Below are 20,873 nucleotides of genomic sequence, written 5' to 3' on the forward strand. Positions count from 1 at the left end.
TTGGGTCTTGATCCCTGGGAAAAGGCTCATGTCTGTAACCAATATATATTGCCAAAAAAGGTGGGAAAATCAGAGGTGATATTACAAAGCAGTAAACTCAGCACAAATACTTCTACTGCCAAAGTCATGTATTTGTGTGTAAAGAGAAGACAACCAGGAGTTCCCGTCCTGGATCAGTGGTTAACGAATCCAAGTAGGAACCGTGAGGTTGCGGGTTCGATCCCTGGCCTGGCGCAGTGGGTTAAGGATCCAGCATTGCGGTGAACTGTGGTGTAGGTCGCAGACGTGGCTCGGATCTGGCGTTGCTGTGGCTGTGGGGTAGGCCGGCAGCTGTAGCTCTGATTAGACCCCTAGCCTGGGAACCTCCATACGCTGCGAGTGCGGCCCTGGAAAAAGACAAAAAAAAAAAAAAAAAAATCCAGACACTGGAGACTGAAAAGCCTACGGCAATCCAAGGATTAATAGATGGGCTTCAACAAACAGCACTAATCCTTCGGGCTCTCAGTAGCACAGAAATAGGAACAGGAGGGATTGCAAAGACTACAATTCCCATAATGCTCAATGGGGAAAATGAAGTAAGTGTAGCAGCTTATTCTAGACTGTGTATTTCGGGTAGGGCTGGATAAATCTACTCCTACCGTTCCTCCAAGGAACGCTAATCCTCCTTCGAAGGCTCTCAAAGGCCGTCGGTAGTTGTAGTTTTGCTAATCCTAGGGCGCATAAAGGTGTAAGCGAGAAGGCCAAGGAGCCTGACGGGATTTGTAGTCTGCGCCGACGGCGGACGCGCACGCGCAGCTGAGGCCGGGGCGGGGCCGAGATACTGCAGTGAAAGCCGAGGCAGCGGGCAGGCGAGCAGGGGGCGGGCGGACATCTTGGGATCCGGAGAGTGGCCGGCCCGGCAGAGCAGGCGGCCTCGGACACCAGGTGAGCTCGGGATTTAGTCGTAACCGGGTGAGGGAGGACGGCTACTCGACTGCCCAGCTTTGCCCTTCCCTGCACTGCGCTACGCCGAAAGCTGCCCACACCCGGGAGTGGCCCCAGCCTTCATATCGGGAAGGGAGCTGACGGTGGGGCGGGGGCGCCCCGGGCGCGGCTGCAGGACGGGCACGGAGCGGTGCCCTTCACCTGACCCGCCCGTAGCCTTCCCTGAGAGGGAGACCTACTGGAATCCTCCCAGAGGTGGGACGCCGCGCGGCGCCCCCCTCCCTAGGATCTTGACAACCCCCTACCCCTCTGCGCCTTCTCCTTTTCGCGCAGGGAACAATTCCCCCATCCTTTGGAAAGTGACACGCACTTGTGTCGCCTCTTTGGACCGTGACAAGCTAGCCCACCCTGTGGCACCCCCTCCTCGCAGTTGAGTGACAGCCCCCCGCGCCCCGTGGAACCAGCTTTTCTTGCGATGTCCTCTTCCCCAAGGCGAATAGCCCAGCACCCCCACATGCCTCTATACTTGCATCCCAAAGCAAGCTACCTCTCCCCAGCTTTCCCTGATTCGCCATTCTCATTCTCTCCCTGCCGTCTTTCCTCTTCAAAGCCTTGACCTTTGCCATACTGTAAACTCTTTCTTCCAGGTGCCCCCACCAGCCCTGTTGCTGCTGTGGGCTCACCTGATTATACTGCCTGACTGTTGCTGCTGGTATATCCTTTAGATATTCCACTCCTGTCCTGGGCCCCATCTCTGCTTCTCTGATGCCCTGAGCTCCCTACCACTTGATACCTGTGAACTTGGTTCTTTGCATAGGGCTATACCTCCATTTTGCGCTTCCTCTCCCAGTCTCTTTGGGGTTGAGGAGTGGGATGTGTCCACCACCTTGAGAGACCTTTCACTCAGTCTGGGAGACCTTGGCCGCCTTGACAATAGGCTTTATTTTTCAGTTTAGAAAAGTCTGCCAAACTGCTCCCTGTGAAACTAACACCAGGGCTAATCCCAGAAATCTAGAACTAAATTAACCTTTTTTCTCTTTGAAAAGTCTGAATTAGTCTGACCCAAATAATTTGAGTAATTCAGGTATTCTGCCCCTTGTTCATAAGCACTCAGCTGAATTATGTTGTGGGTCTGGAATCACAGAATTTCAGCTGGAAGGATCTCTTGATTTTATGAATTGCATACACACACCCGCTGCCCGCCACACACACCTGTATTTTGATTACACTTGGGAATTGAGAGGGAGCCTCCCTTTTTTAAAGAGAGGTGGTCAGAAATAACTAATAAGTAGCTTGGGCCCTTGAGGTGTTGTCTGTCAGGGCTGGGGCCTTTCTCCTCTGCTCTTTTGCCTGTTTATCTGACTGCCTGGGAGAGGCTGGAACCATGCTCCTGGGTCCATGTCAGGGCCTGAGGCCTCCCTTCTCTCCTCTTCCCCACTGCCTGCACACCCTTTCCTGGAATGTTTAGACTTCTGTGAATTAGAGAGCTGGAGGTTCAGGCCCTGCTGCCTTCTCAAGGGTAGTGGAGCCTGAGAGACTGGTGCTCCTAAAGCTTTGCCTCAGGGGCCTCAGGCCTGAACCTATGGGAGTAATTCCTACCGCCATTCCTCCAGCCGCCTGCAGGCCTTCACAGTGACTCACCGGCCAGAGCCTGAGTGAGAGTCTGCACAGGAAGAGGCCTTGCTGAGCTCAGCGCTGTGAAAGGGGGAGGGGGCTACTCTGGGTCCTGCCCCAGAAAAAGGAGGATCAAAATGGCCTTAGAATCCTGGGCCCAAGTCCCTCTCCCTTTCTCCCTTTCAGTAAGGGACAAACAGGAACTGGAGCCTGGCTGAGGGGAGGGGCATGCCCGGGAGGGCACAGGGTCACTTGCTGGAGGGTTGAGTCAGGATAAAAGCTCAGCCAGTGTCCTGCACAGCCCCACAGGGGACGTTGGCTGGGGTTCTAAGGCCTTCCCTTACCCTGCCCCCACCTGTCCTAGGTCTGTTCTCAGAGCGATGGGCTGCCAGGACTGAGCTGCCGCCATGATTGGAGGCTTATTCATCTATAATCACAAGGGGGAGGTGCTCATCTCCCGGGTCTACCGAGATGACATCGGGTGAGTCCCCTGGCTGAGCCAGCTGTGCCCCTCACCCCCATCCCTCCTCCCCAGCATGCAGGACCAGATCTCTTTCTACCAGAGGCTTGATTTGGACCACCCCTACCCCTCGCTGCATCCTAGAAGCTCAGCTAGCACAGCCTGGTTCCCATTAGGTCTGGTGGTATCGGCCAAGCAGCCAGTTGCTGGCCACTTGGTGGGATCTGTGGAATGGCAGGACCCCCACAGTCTTGGGAACTCCTGCCTCCTGTTTCCCTTAGTGACAGACCTGGTTTCTGGAAATGAGTGCTTTTGCCTGGGCAGGTTGATCCCTCCTTTGAGGAGAAAGGAGATCTGTCTCCAGTGGGTGGAGTTGGTGGTACTAATCCATCTAAGTCTTGCTCCCAGAAGCCCTTCTCATGGTGAGTTTTCACTGGACTCTTGAAAACCTCTCTGGGCTGCTGAATCCTCTCCCACTCTTTTTCTGGAGGAGTCAGGCTGCTGACTCAGCTATGTTTTCAGTTCCTCTGGGCCATTCCTGGAGAGGAAAGGTGGTGAGCAAGCCCGAGGCACTCTCCAGGTCACTGAGGGACAGGCAGGGAGGCCATGCTGCCCTTTCTGACCTATCACAGTGGACAGGGAACAGCTCCTTGTCCTGTGTCCCCTCCGACCTCCACAAGGAGGCACAGCCTTACTTCTCATTCTGCCCTACCCTGCATGCCACAGCTCTTCCCCGAGGAGGAGACTTGTCCTAGCCTCAGCGGCTCTGTGAGGTTAGGCTCTTCTGATCCATGCTGTGCTGTTTTTCTTCCTGGAATCGCTTAGAATAGACGGTCAGAGGTGGGCCTGTTGCAGCGGCTCCTAGCTTTCTGGCTAATAGGCTCCCCTGGCCGTTATGGCTATTTGTCCAATGGCTGGTGGTGGGGCATGAGCTAGAGTTGCGGCAATGCCTGGCTTGCCTGAACCTGGCTGGCTACACCTATCTACACCCCCCTCTGACCCTGAGTGGGCCTGGTTAAGCCAAGGCCAGGGGCTACACCAGCTTGCATGCTTTGCTGTGCTCTCCACCCCTTGCCTGTTGCCCCTCTGCTTCCACCTCATGGTGTGTTCTACCCGCCCCAGTGTGTTGTGTCTAATCCTCTCTCTCGTTGCTGTCACTCTCCTCTTCTTGCTGGCGTCATTTCTCTCATCCCATCTCATTGGCTGCCGTAGCAATAGGTAAGCGGCCTATTAAGCTGCTGCCCAGGCACAGGTGGGTGGGGGGCCCTGCCCCCCACATCATTGTTTTCTTCTTCCTTTTTCTTTCCCTGGACTTGCCCTGGAATTGGATCCTGAGCAAGAATGGGTGGCCCAGCTCCATGGCCCCTTAGTGCTTGTCCCTCAGTAGATTAGAGCCTTCTCTGAAGTCATGCTGGCCTTGTCTAACTTCTGGAGAAGCCAGCCTTCCCCACTGGTGGAATCACTGTGGGAAGACTGGAGAAGCAGCGGGGTCTCTCTCTCATCTGGGCCTGGAGCTTACTGAGATGTAGAGGTGGCAGTGGGGAAATTGGGGCCAGGCCTGGGAGTCAGGAACATATCTTTCTGAACCTGATGGGCCTCACTTTATTAAGGTTACACCTGCCCTCCTGTCATTGCCACTTGACCTCTCTGTCTCTCGTGGCCTTCAGACACCAGCTAGTTCTGGTCCTCCTCCCCTGCCCCCACTGAGAGGAGTTGTAGGGAGCTGCCCCAGTGGTTTAGGCAGTGGCTTTAGAGTGCGTGTCAGACTCCAGCAGAGAGGGGGGTGGCTGTTCGTTAGCACCCGTGGTTGATCCCTTCAGAGTGAGGTCTGCCTGGGTACTGAGCAGTCCCTGTGCACCCTTCTCTCTCAGGAGGAACGCAGTGGACGCCTTTCGGGTCAATGTTATCCACGCCCGGCAGCAGGTGCGCAGCCCCGTCACCAACATCGCTCGCACCAGTTTCTTCCATGTTAAGCGGTCCAACATCTGGCTGGCAGCTGTCACCAAGCAGAATGTCAATGCTGCCATGGTCTTCGAATTCCTCTATAAGATGTGTGACGTAATGGCTGCCTACTTTGGGAAGATCAGCGAAGAGAACATCAAGAACAATTTTGTGCTCATATATGAGTTGCTTGATGGTGAGGCTGGCAGGGCAGTGGGTCTAGGGTGGGAATGAACCTGATGGGGCCTGGCCTGGAGGTGGGAGCAGGTCTGAGGCTCCAGTGCCCTCTGAATTTTCTTTCCTGACTCTCTGGTCTTTTGACCCCTGAAGAGAACCGTCCAAATCCAGACTTAAAGGCTGGTTTGAAGTGAACACAGAAACAGGCTAGCTTGTGGAGGTGGGGGAAGACCTAAAGCTCTATTGGTGGCTGGTCCTCCTGCAGTTAAGCACATTTTATCCCCTTACCTTTGTGGTTTGGGCCTTATTACAGTGACTGTCCTCCCAGCTTTCATCTCAACAGCTGCCTCAAGCCTGGGGGAGAGTGAGATACTACAGGCCTCTCAAGGTGTACTGTTACCTCTGTTTCCCTGCAGAGTATGATTTAACTGAACAGAGTCCTTCCACCTTCCCAACATCCCTCTGTCAGGGATTCTTGATTTCTCACCCACTGGCCATGTGACTATTTTCTTTTTTTCTATTTGGAAAAAATCTGACATTTTAATGATTTATAAAGCACAAATCCTAAAGTAAATGCTACAGAGCTAGAAAATGGCTGCAGATGATGCCACAGTGTCATCTGGAGCTATGCTGGCCAGATATATCCAGGCCAGGGGAGGGATGGAATGAGGAAGGCTTCAGCTTTTTCTAGGGGCTGATGGTTCCCTTCCTTTTGCAGAGATCCTGGACTTTGGCTACCCGCAGAACTCAGAGACGGGCGCGCTAAAAACCTTCATCACCCAGCAGGGCATCAAAAGCCAGGTACTTGAGTTGTACAGGCTATTGTCAGGGTGGAGCCCAACGTCCCTTCATCCCAGCTGGCCCCCAAGCCTTGTCGGAGCTGACTCATGAGCCTGCCCTTGACAGGAAGTGCTGGCCTGGAGCCTTCTGCCATGACTGCAGACCTGTTTTGCTCTGTGTGGCCCTCTCCCACCCCTGGAGCTTGCCAACTCAGCATCTCTGTTACTGGGAATACAGCTCAAGCAGTTTCCTTCCACACTGGGGGAAGTGGGTGTGGGCTGCTTTGGAGGAGAGAGCTTGGGCCCTCTTTTAGGATCCAGGCCTCATAGCCTTCTTCTTCTTTCCTGCCTGCCTCTTCCCGTCTGCGCTCCTCTACTGCTTCCTGTGGGCACCATGTTGGCCCTGTGTTCTCCAGCATCAGGTAAGCTGTTCCCTCAGCTTCCACCCTTGCAGCTTTGCTCAGTTTTCTCTAGGCCCTACCCCATGGGGGAAGGTGGATACTGGGGCAGGGTGGGGGTGGTGGCTAGAAGGGAGAAGGAGGAAGGTGGAGCAGGGATAGAGACAGGAGGATTGGAGGGGGAGAGGAGTGAGGCCTTGCTCTTTGTCTCTGTTCCCCATGCAGACGAAAGAAGAGCAGTCCCAAATCACCAGCCAGGTGACAGGGCAGATTGGCTGGCGGCGGGAAGGCATCAAGTATCGCCGAAACGAGCTCTTCCTGGATGTGCTGGAGAGTGTGAACCTCCTCATGTCCCCACAGGGTGAGGGCCCTCTCGTGATAAAGCTGGAGCGGGGGCCAGGGCAGGATCTTGGTCCTGACTCAGCTGCTCTTGTTTATCTCCCTCACCAGGGCAGGTGCTGAGCGCCCATGTGTCCGGCCGAGTGGTGATGAAGAGCTACCTGAGTGGCATGCCTGAGTGCAAGTTTGGGATGAATGACAAGATTGTCATTGAGAAGCAGGGCAAAGGCACAGCCGATGAAACAAGCAAGAGGTACCTAAGGCAGGGGAGCTGGTGGGAAAGGGTGGACCGTGGAATGCAGAGCAGCGCCTGGTGATCACAAGTTCCTTCATTTCTGCATTGATGCAAACTCCCTTTTCCCCAGGTTGTGCTTGGCTGGTTGCTCTTAGTATCTGCTTAAAAGAGATAGGGGATTGTCTTCATTCTACTCAGTAACCCCTTGGTTTGGTCCTGAGGTCCAAAGGTCCAAGACTCTTCTCTACATACTGATGGCCTTTGCCTGCCCAGTATGCCTAAAACTGAGTTCTGAGCAGCAGAGCTCTCAAAAGATGATGAGTTTGTAAAGCTCTCACTCATCCCTAACTCTGGAACAGGGACTGCCCCCTCCCAAGTCAGAAAGCTGCATTATGGCAGCTTTCCATAGACTACAGTGCAAGCCTCATCCAGGTTCTGGCAGCCTCTGGGGGTGGGGTAGTCTCCCAGCCCAACTCTGCTGCCACTCTCCTGTACCAATGAGGAGACCTTCTGCCCTTGCTTGCAGCGGGAAGCAATCAATTGCCATTGATGACTGCACCTTCCACCAGTGTGTTCGACTCAGCAAGTTTGACTCTGAACGCAGCATCAGCTTCATCCCACCAGATGGAGAATTTGAGCTCATGAGGTGCCAGTGGGGTGTGAGGAACAGGGGGTCCTGTTGGCAGAGAGGGGGGAAAGGGTAGAGGACAGGCTCTGCTATGCCAGCCTAAAGGTATTGCATCTCTGAAGGTATCGCACCACCAAGGACATCATCCTTCCCTTCCGAGTGATCCCGCTAGTTCGGGAAGTGGGGCGCACCAAGCTGGAGGTCAAGGTGGTCATTAAGTCCAACTTCAAGCCCTCACTACTGGCTCAGAAGATTGAGGTGAGGATAAGGAACATGGGGAGGAGGAAGCATCTCTCTTCAGCAATAAAGGCAGCTGATGTCAGTGCTTGGCAGCGCTCGCTGACAGGTGTGTCACTTCTAGGTGAGGATCCCAACCCCACTGAACACCAGCGGGGTGCAGGTGATCTGCATGAAGGGGAAGGCTAAGTACAAGGCCAGCGAGAACGCCATCGTGTGGAAGTGAGTCTTTCCTTCTTGAGGCCACAGCAGGGCTCCAAATGCCTTGGTGTACCCTGTTAAGTTTCCCCTTTCATCCTTTGTGTGTGTGTGGCAGGGGGTGGGGAGTGATTGTTTCTCCAGGGACCTCTGCTTGTGTCGTCACCCCTTACAGCTCTGTGTGAGTGTACATATCACTGGGGCGAGTTTATGCATTTATCAAGTTTCTTTAACATTTCCCAGTTTGCCCTTGTCCTATCTCTGTGAAGTAGATGGAGCAAGGGATAGCATGGTCATGTGTCTAAACTGCAGTGCACAGTGCTAAAGGAGTAACAGACCCGAGGTTTCACAGCAGGAGGTTATCAGAGTCCTCATCATGTTTCCTTGCCTTAGCACTTCCCACAAGCTGCTGGGTTCTCTTCCCTGCCACCTCCCAACCTCCCAAAGGGGAACCACCCTGATCCCGGAAGCTCCTCCAAGCTCTTAGGGGCACCTACTACCTGTTGCCCCTCTGTTTCCAGGATCAAGCGCATGGCAGGCATGAAGGAATCACAGATCAGCGCTGAGATTGAGCTTCTGCCCACCAATGACAAGAAGAAATGGGCTCGACCCCCCATTTCGATGAACTTTGAGGTATGGCAGGGAAGGGGCCTAGAACCATGGCAGGGTGTGCTAGGAAAAACCTTAGAGATCATTCGGATCAAGCTCAGTATTTATCACTTTGCAGATGAGGAAGCTGAGGCCCAGAGAGAAGTAACCTCAATTCCTAGACCTATTCCTTCCCCACTCAGGCCTCCTACTAGAAATTTCTATTTAGACAAAAATCTTTGATTTCATTTATTTGGCTTGTCATAAAACAATTATTAGGGAAAATGTAGATTACTTCCATGACAAGTAAGACACAAAGTTTACTTAGAGACAGGAAAGCGGGCTGACTTTGCTTTGTGCATGATGGACATGTAATTTTCTCCACCTTACTGTTTAAGTCCATAATATTGAGCAGGATAAGTATGTTCGAAGGCAAGTCTTTGATTACTGCCGCTGCTGATTAAAGGAACTGATCTTTAAGTTGTCACAGGCAGAGCTTGACTTCAAACCCAAATGATTGCAAGTTACTCTTGGATATGCTATCTTTAGTAACCTCTCAGAGGACCCCTCAGCACCCCAGCTTCCCCAAGGGCCCCAAAGATTCAAACACCTGTAGTAGAGATGAGGTAGGGCAGGGCTATGAGGAGAGGAGCTATGAAAGGGAGGCCACATTCCTAACTGGAGCTGTCCCTTGCCCAGGTGCCATTCGCGCCTTCTGGCCTCAAGGTGCGCTACTTGAAGGTGTTTGAACCGAAGCTGAACTACAGCGACCACGATGTCATCAAATGGGTGCGCTACATTGGCCGCAGTGGCATTTATGAGACCCGCTGCTAGCTGCCTAGTGACAGCTAGCCCGTCTCCCCACCCACCCTCTTCCACAGGTCTGGGTGCCCTCGGCCACCACACATCAGTGTCTCCTCCCTCCTGCTTTGCTGCCTTCCCTTTGCACCAGCCCCTGAGTCTAGGTCTGGACCAACCATGTTGCAAGCGGGACTGGTGGAACAGTCCCTGGGCTCCCTGGGCAGGGTGGTTTCTGAGGCTCCTGCTCTTCCATCCATCTGCCAGCCCTGGCCCAATGCCAGGCTCTGAGTTCTGTGACCAAAGTCAGATGGGCCCCTTCTCCTCCCCTCCCCTATGGCCACATCTCTCTGGAGTGGGAGGGTTGGCTGCCCCTCACCTCGGAGCTCCCCCAAAGGCCAGTAACGGATCCCCAGCCCTCAATTCCTACTCTGCTTTGGGCTAGTGTGAGCTTCATTTTGTACACTTGTGACTTCGTCCAGTTATAAACCCAATAAACTCTGTAGAACGGAGTTGCTGGCCAAGTGTTGATGTGGTGGCTACATGGGGAGGGGATCTGGTGGGACCGCTTCCTTCCTGTCTTAAAAGGACTGTCTTGAGCAGAATTTCGTTTCTAAACTCTCTTCCTTTGTCAAGGCTCAACTGCTAGGGCCATCCAAGCCCTTATCCTGACAGGTATTAGCTCCAGGTCTCCTCTGAGAAATAGCCTCAAGGGCAGGCAGCCCCACCTGACACCGTGCCACTCAATTCCTTGAGGGTAGAGATTCTTTTCCTAAAATCAGCCTCAGCTTTATTTTAGGCAGGTATTTCTCTATTGGCAGAGATTAAGCAGGGTTTACAGTTGGTCTTTCCAGCCATCCTTAGAAACTAACCTCTCAATTCCATCCTCTTCCCAGGCCTCTTAACAAAATTCCTCCCTTCTATGCCTCCCCCTCTCCAGAGCATTGTGTGCAAATAAGCAAGTCTCTAATGGAGTTTTCTTTATTCTGCTCAGGTGTTGGAGCAGATAAAGATGTGCCATCACCAGTTTTCCCTTGCTTGGTCTTAGCCTTTTTAAACCTAAAATATCTGTTAGAGAAATTTTTCAAACAAACAGAAATAGAAAATATATAATGAACCCCATGTCCCATCATGATGTTTCAACTTGTGGTCAATTCTTTAATATCACATCCAGTCTGTGTTCATGCTTATTAATCCAAGTGTCCTACAGAATTTCTCACAGCTTATATCTGGATCCAAACAAGGTCCATTTTGATTGGTGATTGCTTCTTCAATCTTAAAAACCATAGGTTCTCCCCTGGCTTTTGCAATGTTGAAGAAACCATATCTGTCATCTCTGCGTCAGAGTTCTGTTTCATGTAAAATAGTTACTAGATCTAGAAGCTTAATAATAACTTTTTTTTTTCTTTAGGGCTATACCCACTGCATATGGAGGTTCCCAGGCTAGGGCTCAACTTGGAGCTACAGCTGCCAGCCTACACCACAGCCACAGCAATGCGGATCCGAGCAGCATCTGTGACCTACACCACAGCCCACGGCAACTCTGTATCCTTAACCCACTGTTAGAGGCCAGGGATCGAACCTGCATCCTCATGGATGCTAGTCAGATACCTTTCCTCTGAGCCACGACCAGAACTCCCAAGAAGCGTAATAATAACTTTTGAAACTTTATTTCAAGTATCAGGATTGATGCTTCGCAATGGCAGAAGAATGAATGGATAATGATGTAATTTTAGGTGACAATTTTAGAATGTTCACGTTAAATGTGAAGCAGTAGCATTTTGGGAAAATCCTTAACTTCTACCTGAGGGAGTCAGTGAAAGGAAATAATACCCTTTTACAGTAATTTACTGAGACTGAGGGTGCGGAAGTCTGCTTTGGCTGTAGGTAGGGAATAAATATTAACGAATTTACACAGACCTTGTGGATCTGGTTTTCTTGCCCTGTGGGCGTCAATGAGGTAGTGTCCCGGGGTGGTGGAAGGACTGTAAGGCATAATTCGCTTAGGTCCGCTGAGCTGTCAAGTGTGGAGGGACAGAGTGCACGTCGCGGGAGGGCTGGCTATCTGACTAAGGGTCTGGGAACAAGAACGAAATCCTCGGCCGCAATGAACCGCGCCAAGGGCTTCTGAGAACTAAGGGACGAGCATGAGTCAGCAAGGCTCTCCGCGGACTCCAAAATGGACTCGGATAGGCGTGCTGCAGCTGACTCGCCTCAAGTGAGCGTATAGAACCTAGCAAGGTCAATATGCTTTATCAACCGCCCTTCTCAGGAGGTTTCCCCACGCCGGGCCATCAGCAATTTCCCGCCCTGATAAACTGCGAGCTCCTCTCCACCCCGCCCCCGCAGCCTTCAGGATCTCCACCTCCCAGGAGGCAGCGAGAACCGCACATGCGGCTCATTTTTTCGTGGGAAGGGTTGCGCAAGCGCAGAGTGCACCTCTGACGTAGACTCCAAGCGGCGCTTGCGCACAGTTCCTCTAGCGCCTTTCACACCGCCTACCGTGTTCGGTGCGGTCCGCGCTTTTCTGACGTTACCGCTGCGCATGCGCTTTGGAAGGAAGGGTGAGCTTTCTGGGCGACCGGCAGGGGGCGGGCCTTGGCTGAGGTCCCGCAGCGACTGCGCGGACAGGTTCCCGACTGGAACATGGCGACTTGCGCTGAAATCCTGCGGAGCGAGTTCCCCGAAATTGACGGGCAAGTCTTCGACTACGTGACGGGTAAGCGGAACAGAATCAACGCGCTGGGGGTGCTGAAGTGGAAGTCTAGGAGGGGGAGGGGAGGACTAAGGGAGGGCAATGCCGGGGACCGCTGCTAGGCCTCTCCTCTGCGTGACCTCTTGTTCCGAGGGCCGGCTGGGTCTGGAGCCCGGACTAGGACTGCGGTTCGGGAATTAAAACTGCTTGTATGTCCACTCTAACCGGCATCTTCCTCGTCTTGCCACGCCCGGCCTAGGTGTCTTGCACAGCGGCAGTGCGGACTTCGAGTCTGTGGATGACCTGGTGGAAGCTGTTGGGGAACTGTTGCAGGAGGTGTCCGGGGACAGCAAGGATGACGCGGGCATCAGGGCCGTGTGTCAGCGCATGTACAACACCCTGCGCCTGTACGTGCCAGGGCAGGGGGATTCGCGGAGGTGATGGGAGGGTGGACGGTCAGGAAACGACCTGAGGGAAGACAGTCTGATGGCCATAGAGCTTTTTGCTCAACTTCTAACTGTTTACTCTCTATCCTACACTCAAGGGCTGAGCCACAGACCCAGGGAAACAGCCAGGTGCTACTAGACGCTCCCATCCAGTTGTCAAAGATAACAGAGAACTACGGTGAGATGAGGGAAGATTGAACTAGCTGCTCTACCCTCTGTCCTTTTCTCAGTCTCCACCCGCTAGCTACCTGCCTCCTGGAGCCCTGGACTCTTGGAAGCTCTTTTCCACAGTAACTAGTTGATGTCTTTACTGAGGCCAAATGAGCCCATTATTGAAGGCATTAGGACTGGAGAGTTCTCTAAGCTCTTGGGTATGGTAGGAAGTGTGTGGGCCTTGGAGCTAGACAGACTTGGGTTTACTCCCCAATTTTGCAACTTACTAAACAACTGCATGATATTGTCAGGGTTACTTATCTGCTCTATTCTCTGTGTCTTTAATCTGTGAATTAGGCTTTTGTTTTAAGTGTTAGTAGGATGATACCTATCTCCAGAATTTGTGAGACCTTCCTTTAAATATATGAGTCTCTGTCGGGTTCACATTAGTCACTCAGAATGTTAGTTTCCCTTCCCTCAGAGAAAAGGTGACTGCTTTTCTTATCGCTTACAGACTGTGGCACCAAACTTCCAGGACTGCTAAAGAGGGAACAGTCGTCGGTGAGGAAGGGGAGAAGGAAGAAAGAGAGAGGGCTGTGTCTGTGGTGGGGGTGGGAGTTGACTGTCTCTATATATTGGAGTGTCTTTCTGGGAGATTGCTCATTGTCTTTTTTTCTGTCTCTGAGTCCACACCTTCAGATGAAATGGTTGTATTTAAACCCTTAGACAGTGAATGCGAAGAAGCTAGAAAAAGCTGAAGCTCGACTGAAGGCAAAGCAGGAGAAGCGCTCAGAGAAGGACACATTCAAAACCAATAACCCTCTGTGAGTTTAGCAAGAAGGGCTGAGAAGACAACAGAGCAGTCTACTGAGATGGAAGGGTGGTTGGTAGTGCTAAAAGCCATCCATTTCTCTCTTTTAAAGAGTCTTGGAAGAGGCATCAGCCAGCCAGGCAGGCAGCAGAAAGGAGAGTCGATTGGAATCGTCTGGCAAGAACAAATCCTATGATGTGCGAATTGAGAACTTTGATGTGTCCTTTGGCGATAGGTGAGGGAGTGGCAGTGTGGGGAAGGGGTGATGGTTTTCTTTTTCCAATTTGAAGAAATGAAATAGGGCTAAAAATAGGTTTCTGTAGTTAAACTTACTGTGCACCTGTTTCTAGAGCACTCTTTGTTGTCTTCTTTCTGCACCTGCAGGGTACTGCTGGCTGGAGCAGATGTGAACCTGGCATGGGGCCGCCGCTATGGGCTGGTGGGTCGTAATGGCTTGGGGAAGACGACACTGCTGAAGATGCTGGCCACCCGGAGCCTGCGGGTTCCAGCCCATATTTCCCTGCTGCATGTAGAGCAGGAGGTTGCTGGAGACGACACCCCTGCCCTGCAGAGTGTCCTGGAGAGTGACACTGTGCGAGAAGATCTCCTGCGGCGGGAGCGGGAGCTCAGTGCCCAGATTGCTGCTGGCAGGTGAGGGCTTCAGGCAAGGGATTGCCCAGCAGCACCTGTGCCCAACAGAGTACCTGCCTTGCTGGCACAATCCACCATTCATTTGCCCATCCTAATATGCAGCAGAGTTTAGAACTTGACACTGTGGGGCTGTAAATTCCTTGTTCCTGCACAGTGCCCACTGCCTTCATATCCTTCCTGTCCTCTGTTCCTGTCCCAGCAACAAGGCAGCCAGTGGCCGGCTTTCTAGCTGTTCTAGGGTGCAGGATATCTTGTAGACTGCCTGGACTCAGGCTGATTGCTCTTGCTCCCATTCCTAGGGCTGAGAGCTCAGAAGCTGCACAGCTGGCAGAAGTCTATGCCAAGTTGGAAGAGATTGAGGCTGACAAAGCACCTGCCAGGTATTTAAAATTCCCTTCCTTCCTTTAGATTTCATCTTTTCTGTTACCTGCTCCAACCAGGTTCTTTAATTTCTTCACTCCTAGGGCATCAGTCATTCTTGCTGGGCTTGGCTTTACCCCTAAAATGCAACAGCAGCCCACCCGGTAAGTGTCTCTTACCATTCTTGGCTCTGAACACTCTTGGCTCTTTCTCTGCCTGTTCTGGTGAACATTTGCCCCTGATGTGGCTCTGTCTCTTTTTAGGGAGTTTTCAGGTGGCTGGAGGATGAGACTGGCCCTGGCACGGGCACTGTTTGCTAGGTGAGTCTTCTGGGCCTCTGCATGGATACTGTGGAGGATGTACTTGGCTCTCAGGAGGTGGCAACAAGTCACTGACCTAAAACCTCAAACCTTGCATTCTTTTCCATAGGCCAGATCTGCTGCTGTTAGATGGTGAGTTTGAAATGGAATACCCTGATATGGGGATGTAGAATAGTGGCATCATCCAAGTTCCTGGTTTTCTTGTTCTTTAATCCCAAATGTGTCCTCCCCGACTTTTACAGAACCCACAAATATGCTGGATGTACGGGCCATCCTATGGCTGGAGAATTACCTGCAGGTGAGTGCCTACAGGTGCTGAGGTAGGTGAGGGGAATGTCTGCCTCTGAGGCCACTGGGGTTTGGGAGCTGACTGCCCTCCCAAACTGGGCCTGCCATCCTGTGACCCCTCAGACGTGGCCCTCCACAATCCTGGTCGTCTCCCATGACCGCAACTTCCTGAATGCCATAGCCACAGACATCATCCACCTGCACAGCCAGCGGCTGGACGGTTACCGGGGAGACTTTGAGACCTTCATCAAGAGCAAGCAGGAGCGGCTGCTCAACCAGCAGCGTGAATACGAGGCCCAGCAGCAGTATCGCCAGCATATCCAGGTGTGGGGGCAGGCTGGGCTGGGGACCTGCTCTATCCCATGGGTATCAGAGCTGTGGGGAGTGAGGGAGCCTCAACAGTGCCTGAACTCTTCCACCTGCAGGTTTTCATTGACCGGTTTCGCTACAATGCCAACAGAGCCTCTCAAGTGCAGAGTAAACTCAAGATGCTGGAGAAGCTGTGAGTACACTGTTGCTGACCAGGTCCTGACTCCTGTCTTTTATTTGTTCCCCTCATTTTGTAGGCCACCCCTTGCCCTCCCACTCTGGGTCTTTCCTTTTCTAGAAACCAACTTTAACTTCTTCCCCTCAGGAAAGCAGAGTATTCTGTCCTGCTTTTGGAAAGTAAATCTCGCCCCCTCAGGGTTAGGCAACCATCAGTCTACTTTCTGTCTCCATATATGATTTGCTTATTCTGGAAGCAATGGCATGGAATCACATATGTGAGCTTTTGTGTCGGGCTTCTTTTGCTTATTAGCATAATGTTTTCGAGGTTCATCTGTGTTGTAGCATGGATCAATACCTTATTCGTATTTATGGCCAGATAATATTCCATCATATGGATATTGCACATTTTGTTTATTGACTCTCATCAGATGATGGGCATTTGATTGTTTCCCTTTTTTGGATTTTATGAACAATGCTGCTGTGAACATTTGTGTACAAGTTTTTGTGTGGACATAGGTTTTCTGTTCTCTTGGGTACATACCTAGGAGTAGAATTACGTGGTAATTCTGGTGTTTACATTTTTGAGGAACTGCCAAACTTTTTGTTTTTTTTTTTTATTTTTTGCTTTTTAGGGCTGCACCTGTGGCTAATGGAAGTTCCTGGGTTAGGGGTCGAATCAGAGCTGCACCTGCTGGCCTACGCCGCAGCCACAGCAATGCCGGGTCTTTAACCCACCAAGCAAGGCCAGGGATTGAACCCACATTCTCATGGACACTACATTGGGTTCTTAACCCATTGAGCCACAACAGGAACTCCCAGTTTCCTTTTTTGTTATAGTTATTGATTTTTTTTTTTTTTTTAGATTTCGCATGTAAGTAATCTCATGCAGTATTTTATCTTTCTCTCTCTGACATATTTCACTTAACATTGTCCAAGTCCACCCTTGTTGCAAATGGCAGATTTTCATTCTTTTTAATGGCCAAGTAACAGTTCATTGTGTATATATACCACATCTTCATTCACCTGATGATGGATACTGAGGTCGCTTCGCTATTTTGGCTGTTGTAATTAATGCTGCTATGAACATTGGGGTGCCTGTATCTTTTAGAATAAGTGTTTTTGGTTTTTTTTTAGCCCATATACCCAGGAGAGCATTGGGGATTTAAATCTTGAAGCAACCATTCTAGACATGCTGGTGGTAGGGTAGCTTAAAATTACAATGCTTTAGAATTTTGTGACAGTGAAACATGTATCACAATATATTAACTGGGAAGACAAAAAACTACAAAAAATGATAATCCTGTATTTTCAGTGTATATATATATATATATGTATATATATTATTGCTTGTGTGATAAGAACAGTATTTTTTAAAGTCACAAATCTAGTCCATCCTCTCTCTCCTCAGACCAGAGCTGAAACCCGTGGACAAGGAGTTGGAGGTAGTGATGAAGTGAGTGCTGGGCCAGAGGGGCAGGTGGGACATTTTGTTTCTGGCCGCCCTCATGCTCCTCACTTCCACCTCCTGCAGGTTTCCCGATGGGTTTGAGAAGTTCTCACCACCAATTCTGCAACTAGATGAGGTGGATTTCTACTATGATCCTAAGCACATCATCTTCAGCCGTCTCTCCGTCTCTGCTGATCTTGAATCCCGCATTTGCGTGGTATGGTTGCTGTTTCTTTGTTCTGTGAGCTGGGGCTGGACTCTCCCGCCACAGGACGTAGTGTGGATTGGCCACATGGACTACAGAGGGAGGAGGTCCGCAGGAGCAGGAGTCTGGGCTGAGGATTTTACTGTACTTAATACCAGCCCCTCCTCCAGCTTCATGGGGCCACTCTGCAGCACAGATGAAGAGCCTGGCATGTGGCCTTTTATCAGTACTTAGACCAGTGCATTGTCTTACTGGTCTCAGCTCTGAGTTTCCTCAAACCATGGAACATATAAGAGAGAGCATGGGCTTCAAGGTCAGACTTCGGACCCCAGCTCTGCCATTTCCTGTCTTGGTTACTAAGCAGTTTCCTCATCCTTAAGATGGAGATCACGTCCAGCCCAGCTGGTTATTGAGAGAATTAATTCCCCTGCACTTAGTGGGTACTTGGATATTGGTCCCTTTTACATCTTTACTACTTCCTTCCTTTTTCTCTGCAGTTCCTTAAACGTATTTTTTTAGTTGTTAGTCCCTGAGACTACCCAGGACCCAATCTCATCTGCTTCCCTTTTGTGTCCCACTCATGTACACTCTTCGCATTCTCATGTTTCTTCTCACAGGTTGGGGAGAATGGGGCTGGGAAGTCTACCATGCTGAAGTTGCTTATGGGGGACCTGGCCCCTGTTCGGGGCATCAGACATGCTCACAGGTAGGGCCCACACTTCCACTCTCTATATGCTTACACCATGGCTACATTCCTTTATGGTCATCGCCTTCCATCCCCTCTCTCCACCTTCACATCTGCCTGCAGGAATCTGAAGATCGGCTATTTCAGCCAGCACCATGTGGAGCAGCTGGACCTGAATGTTAGTGCTGTAGAACTGCTGGCACGCAAATTCCCTGGTGCGTTAGGGATTTGAGTTCACAACTAGGCCTCCCTTGGGTTGCTGAGCAGCCCACTGAGTCTGGGTGTAAGGACATGGGCACTGGGGGTGGGAATTGGGGAAGGTGAAGGAGGGGCTTGGGCCAAGAACCCACACGATGGGGTGGGGCCTGTTCCAGGTCGGCCTGAGGAGGAGTACCGTCACCAGCTGGGCCGGTACGGCATCTCTGGAGAGCTGGCCATGCGCCCTGTTGCCAGCTTGTCTGGGGGCCAGAAGAGCCGGGTAGCGTTTGCTCAGATGACCATGCCCTGGTGAGGCCTCATTCTAGAGTTGTGCCCTCTTTGCCACTTTTGCCTAATGGAAAATGACTGTCTTGCCTTTGTAGCAGAGATCATTTTCTCCCAGACCCCATAACTGCCTGCCTTCCTGTTCTCCCTTCCAGCCCCAACTTCTACATTTTGGATGAACCCACAAACCACCTGGATATGGAGACAATTGAGGCTCTGGGCCGTGCTCTCAACAATTTCAGGGTGAGTGTGCCTTCACACTGTGTCCTCTTCCCCAGGGCACTGCACCCCTTAGGGCCTGCCTGAGTGCCTCTGGTCTCCTGTCTTTCAGGGTGGTGTGATTCTGGTGTCCCACGATGAGCGCTTCATCAGGCTGGTGTGCCGGGAGCTGTGGGTGTGCGAAGGAGGCGGTGTCACCCGGGTCGAGGGGGGATTTGACCAGTACCGAGCCCTTCTCCAGGAACAGTTTCGCCGTGAGGGCTTCCTCTAGGGCCACCAGGCTGAGGACTCTGCCCAGGACCTGGACTGGTCTCCCAGACCCCTGGGCTACCATGTAGGCAACCATCTCCAGGCCACGGACTTCCCCCAACTTTGGGGACAGCCTTATTCCTAAATCTCTCCTTTTGACTGGAGCATCCTCTTGTGCGAACCCAGGGAGCCCCACCTAAGGGTCTTTGAGGACCGGTCTTCCAAGGGGAAAGGGAGTGGGGGGTGCCCTCTGGGATTCTAGATCCCCGGTATTGCCCCAGCTGCGACTGGGCCATGAGTGGCTGCTGTGTAAATTAAATCTCCCTGCATCTCCCTTGCCTCACCTGCTCCCTGGTGCAGGGCTGCAGTGTTTGCCCGCTGATAAGGAGTGTGGACTCTGATCTGGCATTATCCTGTGAGGCTTGTGTCAGTCACACAGAGGAGGCCATGGCAGCATCAGCCCCTGGGCAGAGGTGTCATTAAAGCTGCTGAAACTCGACCTCATGGTGGACAGAGCTGGTGAAGTGAAGGGCAGCATGTTATATCACTGCAGTGCTGTCCCTCCAGCCCAGGCTCAGCCTCAGCTGAAGGGGTCTTGGTTCTGCTCTTTCACCCCACTGCTTGGGAGAGTAAATTGATTCTGTAACCTGGCCTCAAACTGCCAGTTGCTTTCTCCAGTGGTCTCCAGCTCAGACTCGTCCTTCTTCTCTGATCTGGACCCTTTGGGACAAAAGAGAAACTGAGACTGACCTTGTCCCCATTTGCTTGGGTGACTCCATGTTCTTTCTTTTTCCCCTGGCCACATAGGAGGGGTCTGGGAAGTGAGGAATTGAGAATGGGGTCTAAGATGAAGAGAACGCTTTGGTTTCAAATTAATCCGTACTTAAAGAGGGAGGGGAGCTGTTTAACAGAAGTGGTATGATTTATAAATGTTATTTCTCGGGTACTCAGCTGCTATATGTCAGCGTTACACAGAAATAGAGACATTGCTTTACTGTTAATGGAGAAACCGGCATTAACGGAAGGAACCTGCTCACTTCAGAGAATTGTCATCACAGAGCCGAACCAGGACATCTTAACCCAGGTGCTAAGGGAATTGTGCTAATAAATAGGTAGCTGGGGCGGAGATATGTGTTTGGGAGTAAAGGAGAATAAAGCTGGGAAGGCTCTGCACTGATGGACTGTGAAGCCAGCAGAAGGGTCACTAATCTTCCTACCTCTTCACCCTCCCTCTCCTGTGCACAGAAGGTGTTCTTCCAGGTGCAGCCATGACCACGTGCACTGTCACAAATCTGAGAATCTTCTCACAGCCCCATCACTCTCTTCTAGCCTTCATCAGGGCCGTCTGGTGTAGGGTCTGTGCCTGCCTGTTTGCCAGACTCTCACCAGTTTGTGGTCTCTGTATGAGTTCTTCCAATTCCTTAGAGTCACTGGAAATGCAGCTGAAGCTTCTGTGATGGGATCTGCGTCTTTGGATGTGGCTTTGTGTATGAAGAGCACTGGAGTTGGATCTATGATCAGATCCCAGCTCTATTACTTGTAGTAGAAGGGATCACCAACACTGGCTGAGTAACCACAACAAATCGACGTTTTCTTTCCATGTACCACACCTTTGGTACATGGAAGTTCCTGGGCCAAGGGTTGAATCTGAGACACAGCTGCAGCCTGTGCCACAGCTGCGGCAATGCCAGATCCTTGACCCACTGCACTGGGCTAGGGATCAGACCCACGCCGCCACAGAGGCAACACTGGATCCTTAACCCGCTGCACCACAGCAGGAGCTCCACAAATCTTTTTGAATACCTCCTTAACATACCACATAAGCACTCATAGTGATTCAGTCTGTGATTTGGAGAACCATCATGTGAAAAAAGTAATTTTCTCTGATGCCAGAAGTAGACCAGTTTGAGCTCAGTAGCTCAGGCTACCTTCTAATAGTGAATTCCCAGCCTCTGGGACTTTTCAGCCCTGCTACCCTCTCAAGGCTCTTTCAGGTAGGAGGCAGCACTAGATGGCCTCTAGGCTGGCTCCTGATTTCATGATTCCATCAAATAAA

The 20,873-nt window shown here is 51.5% G+C and overlaps 2 protein-coding genes across 4 annotated transcripts; both read left to right on the forward strand.

Annotated features, from left to right (window-relative positions):
* The first annotated feature begins 794 nt into the window (after positions 1 to 794).
* On the forward strand, positions 795 to 9,828 carry AP2M1 (adaptor related protein complex 2 subunit mu 1). Of its 2 annotated transcripts, NM_001243644.1 has the most exon segments (12): positions 795 to 924; positions 2,903 to 3,019; positions 4,870 to 5,135; positions 5,835 to 5,917; positions 6,312 to 6,317; positions 6,519 to 6,654; positions 6,744 to 6,885; positions 7,394 to 7,513; positions 7,618 to 7,753; positions 7,857 to 7,954; positions 8,452 to 8,563; positions 9,218 to 9,828. In NM_001243644.1, coding segments are annotated over 11 exon segments (1,308 nt in total). In that variant the 5' UTR covers positions 795 to 924; positions 2,903 to 2,945; the 3' UTR covers positions 9,353 to 9,828.
* Positions 9,829 to 11,953: 2,125 nt separating this feature from the next.
* On the forward strand, positions 11,954 to 19,463 carry ABCF3 (ATP binding cassette subfamily F member 3). Of its 2 annotated transcripts, none has more exons than XR_014824470.1 (21): positions 11,954 to 12,035; positions 12,271 to 12,418; positions 12,556 to 12,635; positions 13,125 to 13,171; positions 13,337 to 13,434; positions 13,534 to 13,656; positions 13,806 to 14,072; positions 14,372 to 14,452; positions 14,537 to 14,596; positions 14,696 to 14,752; positions 14,862 to 14,884; positions 14,995 to 15,050; positions 15,222 to 15,364; positions 15,466 to 15,542; positions 16,938 to 16,982; positions 17,061 to 17,193; positions 17,799 to 17,887; positions 17,990 to 18,081; positions 18,241 to 18,373; positions 18,505 to 18,592; positions 18,681 to 19,463. XR_014824470.1 is itself a non-coding variant. In XM_003358707.5 (21 exons), the coding sequence occupies exons 1-21, from the start codon at positions 11,963 to 11,965 to the stop codon at positions 18,837 to 18,839; spliced, it is 2,130 nt and encodes a 709-aa protein (XP_003358755.1). In that variant the 5' UTR covers positions 11,954 to 11,962; the 3' UTR covers positions 18,840 to 19,463. The 2 variants fall into 2 exon arrangements, 1 of the variants encoding a protein (XP_003358755.1); XM_003358707.5 differs by having other exon boundaries at positions 15,164 to 15,364.
* Positions 19,464 to 20,873: the final 1,410 nt, after the last annotated feature.

This window comes from Sus scrofa, chromosome 13, assembly GCF_054392235.1.
Source record: "Sus scrofa isolate SSC_HxYL_T2T_F1_AM1 chromosome 13, Sscrofa_HxYL_maternal_Yorkshire_Landrace_v2.0, whole genome shotgun sequence".
In the NCBI taxonomy this organism is placed as follows: domain Eukaryota; kingdom Metazoa; phylum Chordata; class Mammalia; order Artiodactyla; family Suidae; genus Sus; species Sus scrofa.

Coding starts and splice junctions, on each gene's coding strand:
- AP2M1 (XM_005670021.4), top strand. CDS start 2,946: ATGATTGGAGGCTTATTCATCTATAATCACAAGGGGGAGGTGCTCATC. Junction 5,136..5,834: donor CATATATGAGTTGCTTGATG/GTGAGGCTGGCA, acceptor TTCCTTTTGCAG/AGATCCTGGACTTTGGCTAC. Junction 7,955..8,451: donor GAGAACGCCATCGTGTGGAA/GTGAGTCTTTCC, acceptor CTCTGTTTCCAG/GATCAAGCGCATGGCAGGCA.
- ABCF3 (XM_003358707.5), top strand. CDS start 11,963: ATGGCGACTTGCGCTGAAATCCTGCGGAGCGAGTTCCCCGAAATTGAC. Junction 13,435..13,533: donor TTCAAAACCAATAACCCTCT/GTGAGTTTAGCA, acceptor TCTCTTTTAAAG/AGTCTTGGAAGAGGCATCAG. Junction 15,543..16,937: donor CTCAAGATGCTGGAGAAGCT/GTGAGTACACTG, acceptor CTCTCTCCTCAG/ACCAGAGCTGAAACCCGTGG.